This window comes from Sesamum indicum, unplaced genomic scaffold (genome assembly GCF_000512975.1).
Source record: "Sesamum indicum cultivar Zhongzhi No. 13 unplaced genomic scaffold, S_indicum_v1.0 scaffold00446, whole genome shotgun sequence".
NCBI lineage: Eukaryota > Viridiplantae > Streptophyta > Magnoliopsida > Lamiales > Pedaliaceae > Sesamum > Sesamum indicum.
Window position 1 is genome coordinate 3255 of NW_011628332.1, and position 8396 is coordinate 11650.

General features: G+C 29.3%; 1 protein-coding gene across 1 annotated transcript; it reads right to left on the minus strand.

The window, feature by feature from the left end:
- Nucleotides 1-2483: 2483 nt before the first annotated feature.
- On the minus strand, nt 2484-7465 carry LOC105180242 (MADS-box protein CMB1-like). The gene is made up of 8 exons (XM_011103918.2): nt 6921-7465; nt 4389-4467; nt 4142-4203; nt 3877-3976; nt 3231-3272; nt 3087-3128; nt 2791-2924; nt 2484-2680 (listed from the first exon to the last, which is right to left on the minus strand). The coding sequence occupies exons 1-8, from the start codon at nt 7103-7105 to the stop codon at nt 2611-2613; spliced, it is 714 nt and encodes a 237-aa protein (XP_011102220.1). The 5' UTR covers nt 7106-7465; the 3' UTR covers nt 2484-2610.
- Nucleotides 7466-8396: the final 931 nt, after the last annotated feature.

The window sequence follows — 8396 nt, forward strand, 5'->3', positions numbered from 1 at the left end:
GTTCTTTTTAGGTAAGGAGAAAAATTAGGGTTGGTTAGATATGAATGAGCACACACTCTCTCAAGGGATAATTAATTACAGCCTAAAAAAGACTAAATTTGTAAGGACGGTATAGACTTATTATATTTTACCTGTAATTTCTTTCTTTATGGACAATAAATTTAATTAAGACAAGTATAAGTAGAAATTGTATTTTCAAAACACCTTTCTTTAGTTTTATTTATGATATAATTTGAAAAATACTTAGATTGTATCAATATCATATAATTATATCTAATCAACACCTATTATTAAAGTAGAACAACGCCTACTATTAAAATAAACTAACATCTGATACATTGGTGAAGTTCAAACCCATGACCTTAAAGTCATGGGATCTCAGTTTCACCAATTGAGTTAGGACTGATCGACATTTGCATATTATGAGTTGTTATTAATTAAGTTGGCCTAATGCTAATTAATTAGGGGCGATTCGATCAATTGGATGGCAGTATGGTTAATATAATGTAAGACTTGTCTAATTTAATGTAACTCGGAATTTGATCAACTGTAATGAAGGGCAATTCCGTCATTTGAAATATAAGTCAATATGTACATATATATCTATATATGGGATATATATATATGTAGATGGGTATAAATGTGGAGCTGCAGAAATAAATATTTTTTATCATCGCATTAATATGTAGCTCCTATATTTGTCCACTTCATGTATTCATTACCACATTGAAATCGTTCGTATATGTTTGGACAGTTTGGGTCGGTGCATATATACATATATATATGTCATGACTATTCTTATACAATTACCATAAACTTTTGTTTTAAATACCCTGCACGAAAAAGTTACATTATTTAAAGGTAAATATTATATAATAATTTCTAAAATTCTTTTTTAAAATATATTTTAAAGGATAATGATTTTGTGTAAGTTTTCATTATTAGTAAGTAGCCATATATTTATAGGGACATCTTAGTAAATATATTGGACAATTGTCTCTATATTTGTGCCATGCATGCCATATATTAATTGTCCATATTAATAATTTTATGAACATTATTTATCACAAAAGGTGAATTTTGGCCAAAAAAAAAAAAAAAGATGTAATATCAAAATGCTATCATTAAAATGAAACGGCAAAAATATTAACAAAAATGAGTCAATACAAACAGTAGCCACAATTTTTAAAAGGTTTAGTGAGATGTCAGAGGTGAACTAAGGCGGAAAAAAAAAAAAGAAAGAATTGAAATTGTAAAAATTTAAAAGATGTAGGACCAAAATACTACTCTAAAAAATTTAAAGATAAAAAAGCCAAATAACACAAATTACGAGATAAAAAATATATTTAAGTCTTTTACAAAAGACATGGGAGTATTTATATAATTAAATTTAATATCAGGAGGAGGCGTCAATGTAATTTAATCCTCAACTTAAAAATACCAAGTACCTTTTCTTGTGTTCTTTTTTTTCCCCAATATTGCTGTAATAAATTAATTTAATTTAATTGTTGAAAAAGTATATATAGGATGGAGGAACTCTAGTTGCATAATTAAAAATGTCTTATATATAGGGTTGGTACGTACTGGCATACATATTTTTTCTTTTTGAAAGGGTAGTGGCATACATTTATATATAATTAAATCTATGAGACAGGGGACCAATATATTTACCATTATTAAAACTACCACCTAACAGCTGTCTATTCAGGAAATCATGATAACACTTCGACTGCATACGTTATTTTTTCATGAAAGAATTTCAAAATTTACAGGTTTAGTACCCAAATAATTGAATCACTACAAGAATCTTGAGTACATTATTGTATGGTCAAAACGAACCCATGCGTTTTATTTATGAGATACATATATATATACACCTAAGTTTTACACACATTATTTATTTATTTTTTTTTATTTATGATCTAGCTTGATCCTATAATGAAAAAATTTAGCCCCCCAACCCCCAATGTGTACACGACACACATGTGAATTGAACTCATATATCTAGTAGGAAAAATACAGTTTTAACCTTGTAACTTAAACGATTTGTGATTTTTGATTTTGTGTGAATTGATTTATATTATTAAAAAATTAAAATGTAATTGAGTCATGTGCAAATCATATGCAATTTTTCGAAAAAAATTTCTGAAAAAAACCTAAAAGTTTCAAAATTTTAAAGTTACAAAACCTATATTTTTCGCCTATGTCTAGCCATGAGTCCTCTTACAAGCATAGCTTCTAGTTGAACTTTTCTATTTGTTTTGGGGGGAGGGGGGGGGGGGGGGGGAAGGTAACCCCACACCCTTGCCCTGCCATAGTACAACTCAAGCTTTGTACGACACAAAGAATATTCAAAAGAAGAAATAAAGAAAAGGAATCACAATTTTCATCCATATAGTCACTGCATGCCGGACATCATTCAATTTCAAAGCCAGGGAGACACACACACACATATATATATATATATACCTAATTATTCTAACCCCATATCCAAAGCCCCTTTTAACATTTTTGGTAGCTCATAATAATACCATACCTTATTCTATATGTTCTCTTACATAAAAACTTGTCTAACTATTACAGCAGACCATTTAATATTAGGACATGCAGTCAATGCATCCATCCGGGCAGCATCCCTTTTGCATTTTCTGCTGCATTATTCGGTGCGGACAACCTGTACCTGTCAAACAACGTGATCAAAGATTAGAATGATTTTCGTTTTCATACTCTAATATATTGCTGCAGTTTCTGATTAATAAAAAATTATGTGTATACGTATATTATTCATACTGAATTTGTGCAGTATTATTGCAGCCAAGGGGCTCCAGAAATGCCTCAGGCTGAGCCAGCTGCAGGGGTCGATAGGGCATGTTCCGTTCCCCTTGTTGCCAGGTTTCTCGTATTGCTGCATTAGTTTCTTCGAGCTGCATCCAATAATTTTATAAATTATTGTGAAATAAGTTGATTTGAGATTTTTCTGTTTCTCCTAAATGTGAATTTTATTGTTTTATGAACAATTTGTTAGGAATAATATATATATATATATGATACAATATTTGGGATTATTGAAGGGATGATGTCCGTACCTTGCTCCTCAGAGCCCTATTAACCTCCATCAGATTCTTTTCCTGTAAGAATATTAAAAGCATCAAAAAATTTAGTTGTCTACATAAATTTTTTGGTCTTTCTTAGAAAATAAATTAACTATTTGCTCATAGATAAGGACATACCTTTTGTTGAAGACCTGAAAGCTGCTCAAACATATGTTGAGTCTGAAAACATTTACTCCAGATTTTAATAGAGCATCTAAAATATTAATTAAGACCATCCAAAAATTATGGGATGAAAAATACAATTACCCTCATATTATTTTAGGAAAAAATACAATTTTCGTCCTATAACTTATGGGGTTAACATTTTGGTGCTTCACAAATTGATTTTTACAATTTAGTCCTGTAACTTTAAAACTTTGATAATTTTCATCCTTTTCCGACCAATCTGACCGGAAAATTGCATGTGACTTGCACATGACCAATTAAATTGCACTTTTAATCCTGCAACTTAGGGGATGTTGACTTTTTTAGCCTTGTAATTTGAAAAAATTGGCACTTTTTGTCCTTAATCAATTTATTTACAGAATTAAAATTGCAAGTAAATTACAATTTCCGATCAAATTGGTTGAAGAGGACTAAAATTATCAAAATTATAAAGTTACAGGACTAAATTGCGAAAATCAATTCGTACAGGACTAAAAAAATGCCATCCTCTCCTCATTACAAAAATAAAATTGCAATTTTCCCTATCACTTTATCAAAGATAAATCAAGGTTCTAATAAAAGAATAAGATATAATATATACAATAAATTACATTAATACCTGTTTCAGTCTTATTTGTTTCAAAGACGTATCTAGCATAGTCTCGAGTTGATCAAGTTCCTTCGGACCTAACTTTCCCAAATCTTCTCCCAAAAGGTGCCTGAGATCAAAAAGATCGAGTAAAGCATATATATTAATGATTAATTTTCTTACTTTCCAATAATGTAAATAATTAGTATGTCCCTAGAATATTTAATTTTATTGGAAAAAATTTATTTATGTAATTAATTGAAACCATATATATGAAGTCTGACATATTGATTACCTCTGAGATTGTTGTAAAACCTCAACTCTTGCCTTGAGCTTTAAATACTCCTGGTAGTTGTTCTGCTTAAAGAATTCCATTACCCTTTAATTATTGTTATTACACACACACACACACACATATATATATATCAAAATACAAACCCATAAATGAATGTTCATATATATATTGTCCGTGGGTATGACCTAGTTTCAATTATACATATTATGTGTCAGAATTGAAAATGGAAGTATAGTAGTAGTGGTACCTGTGCATTATTGGGAGATTGGTGAGCTTCAATTGGACCGTAGCTGCTCTTGTGATATCTCTCCAATGTCTTGCTCATGCTAATTTAAAGAAAGGCATGCATATATATATAAATATAAATAAGCATTAATTAAAAGGAAAAGCGGACATATATAGCTACAAGAATCAAACGAGTTAACATTTTACGCATCAAATTTTGAATCAATTACACCATGTTACTACTTATGTAGTTTGTTAATTAATTACTAGAACGCTTTAAATACCATTCTAAACGTTAATTCATGATGCATTTAATTATTCGATCCGATAATTTTATTTTTTTTATGTTTCTATATAATTCTCGTACGTTTTCATGTTTATTGGACATCCATATCATGGACAGAATCTTGAACATTGCACATATCATATATATCTTGGAAAAAATACGATTACTGGTTAATGTGTCCAACCCAATGGTCAGTACTTTCTAGATAAGAATAACAGAACGACAAGATCATGCATGATAATTATACGAGTAATCATATGAGTACAAGCTCAGATCATCTAGAGCAAATTTCCAATGTTCTTAAGAAAAGCTGCATTATGTAAAAACATCCTCAAAATTAATCCGTTAATGTTAATTTTAAATATTTGGTGCAAACAGATATACTAATTTATTAATTAAGCAAATCTTGAAATCAAGTCGAAGGTTAATAATTATAAAAACAGATTTTTATTATAATATCGGCCTTGAGGGAAACTTGTCAAATAGTACATTTCACAATGAAATTGGAAAAAGAGCTTACTTTGACTACTAAGTAGCTATTAATATAACTTATAATTTGAAGTTGTAAGTATATAGTAAAAGCTTATAATTAATGTATCATATACGTAATTGTTGTTGCAGTATTTTCTGTTGTCTAGTTTTTGTTGTATTCCATTCAAAATTACTCTTATCATCCATATTTTTACGTCTCTTACATATGTCAAATTAGGTATATGTTTGCTACTATTTATATAGACTTATTGCTCTCATATCTGCATTTATACATATAATTAATCATTTAAATATTCTGAATAAGTCGCATTACAGATTCAATATGCACATACTTTACTATATAAAGAAGCTTTTCGTAGAGAATGTATATAACTTAAAGAAACCCTAATAAGAATCAAATCTTTGCAAAATCTAAATATGTTCTTTCTCTAATACAATATATATATTATATATATATATATATATATATAACAAGTGAAGGGGGGAAAGCAACTATACTTTTTATCAAGTTAAATTTTCTATTCCAAATCATATTGCATCTTTTCTATTTTAATTCATATATACATACACGTCACATATGTAAATTTTTCTTTAGAAAAATAAATGATGTCATATTTGCACAGATAGCATACATGTCGATTATGTTAAATGAAATAGAAGATGAAATATGATTCGAAACCCGATATTTTTATAAGCATAATTTTCAAAAATTAGATAGCCAAGATTTAGAGAAAAATTATTTCATATATATTTCTCAAACTATATATATATATATATATTTATATATATCATCTTTCTTATAAGATACAATAAATTTCAGAAAAATCCCAATATCTTGACAAGAAAAGAAGAGAATTTTATTTAAGATATGCATATATTTGCAGCATCTAAATCCAAAATTAAAAGCCTAAAGTAATTACTTCAAAAAAAGAAAGAAACGAAAAATTACTATCACAGAGGAAGAGAGGCCAAGGTGCATCAGAGACACTACTTACGAAATTCTTGATCAGATCATTTTAAATACTAGAATTCTTTTGATTTTTGACTTTTTTTAATAATGAAATGTTTGAAATATAATCTCCACATGAAAGGAAAGCTAATATCATGAGATGCTCATTTCTGAAGCGTATATACATACACTAAAAATCATGATCAAGATACCCTTTTGGACAGCATAATCCAAGAAAATCAAGCTTTGCAGCTTTTGAGTTGCAATTTTACATATATATATATACACACACTAATTAAACATATATATGTAATCAATTTTTAGTACCAGCACTTGTACAAAAGTTACTTCTGACTCAGATCTCACCAACACTTCTACTGAAATCAAATCCAATAAAGGGATATCATATAATCATATATTCAAAACAAACATACATTTGAAGCTAGAACATTAAGGTTGCCCAAAACGAGACCACAAAAGATACAAAATCCCCTCAACATCTGTAGTACCCAAAATTCCAGCAATCTTTAAAAACCCAAGAAAACTTTAACCTAAACAATGAAAACTACTGACAGAAGGAAAACAAAAAAAAACCTTTTTCCCTCTTATCAGACTCTTGATTAATTACTAATCTCTTTTTTCTCAGAACTAATCAATAAACCATAAAAAGAAAAACCCACAAAATGCTTCACAAATTACACATATACAGAAGAAACTTTTAAATTAAATATTAATAATTCTAAGTCTGTGTACACATATATATTTGTGTGTGTGTGTGTGTGTGAAATTATCAAATTAATTAAGACAAGAAAGAGTGAAAAACATACCTAGAGGTGCTGCAGAACTCATAGAGCTTTCCTTTGTTGGAGAAGATGATGAGAGCAACCTCAGCATCACAGAGGACAGAGAGTTCACAAGCCTTCTTGAGCAGTCCATTTCTCCTCTTGGCAAAAGTCACCTGTCTGTTGATCTTGTTCTCAATCCTCTTCAACTCCACCTTCCCTCTACCCATAATTATAATATGTCTGTATGAATACACAATTCTTGCACGTCCTACGTACGTACTATTATGTAACTGTACTTTCAAGATATCCTCTTCAACTTTATAAAAATCAGCGCTGATTTTAGCGAACTACATCAGACGAGAAACGAACCCTTTTTGCTCACAACACATTTATGGGATCGTAGTACTGTGGACGTGTATGTTTCTCTTTCCCCCTTTCTCTCCTTCTGCTGCTTTTTCTTCGATCGGCAGGAAGTAGCAAATGCTGATAATTAGGAGGGCAGGTCTTAGGTTTGCTGATGTAACTCTACACTTTTCATTCTTACATCCATACATAATCTATCTCTATGTAGATGTCTCTTTATGTATGTATATGTACATGACTTTGTGGATGTTAAGTAGGATAGTGGCATCTATCGTCCTGCAGAACATATGCATATGTTGCCTCCGGAGTTTAACCAAACCTTTCCACTATTTTGTAGCTCAAATATAGTATTAGGATAAACGCATTTTTGGTTTAGTAATTTACGTCATTTAGCGTTTCCATCCTTTAACTTTTAGGAAAGCATTTTCATTTTACATCTTTTTAATTTTTGCAATTTCAACTGAAACTCACCTCCACTGATGAGAAAGCCTAGGGTGAACTCTTAAAGAAAAAAAGACTGAAATTGTAGAAATTAAAAAAAAAAAAAATAGGACAAAACTGCTATATTTTGGATAAAATAAGCTAATAGGAATAATAGCCCCCAATTTTAAAAAGTCACATGAGATGCACGTGCATTTTTTTAGCGGAATGAATAAACTACGACAAAAAAAAATCAAAAATTAAAAAAAATACAAAACTGAAAAACTACATACCCTAGAAAGTTAGAGCTTGAAACGCCAAAATCTAAGTTATAAGACCAAAAATATATTTAAACCTACATTATTAATATACAAACACTAATTAAGACATCATTCATAAGTAAATATCATATGGTATTTATAAATAGTAATTTTGTCCCCAAATTTTTAAAACTAATGATATTATTTCTGGGGTCTTAGAGTAAAGGGGTTGATTGTAATATCTTATGCTTTTTTGGAGGTATATAAGTTGACAAAAAGTTGTAAGTTTAGTTGTAAAAGTTACAGATGTTTGAAAATAAAAGTAAAAAAAAAAAAAAATGAAGTTGGAATGTTTAAGGAGTCACTTTAATATTTATAATTTTATCAATACACTGCAAAAATTGATAGAAATATGTTTATAAATAGCTTTTGAGTTAAATTAATTTAATTTAAGATGTTAAAAAATATGAAGTAT

What these genes read in the sequence shown, in the direction of transcription:
- LOC105180242 (XM_011103918.2), bottom strand. Translation starts at nt 7,105, where the DNA reads ATGGGTAGAGGGAAGGTGGAGTTGAAGAGGATTGAGAACAAGATCAAC. An exon ending in GAGTTCTGCAGCACCTCTAG is followed by an intron (nt 4,468 to 6,920) that starts GTATGTTTTTCA and finishes TCTTTAAATTAG; the next exon opens with CATGAGCAAGACATTGGAGA. An exon ending in GTTTTACAACAATCTCAGAG is followed by an intron (nt 3,977 to 4,141) that starts GTAATCAATATG and finishes TTTTGATCTCAG; the next exon opens with GCACCTTTTGGGAGAAGATT.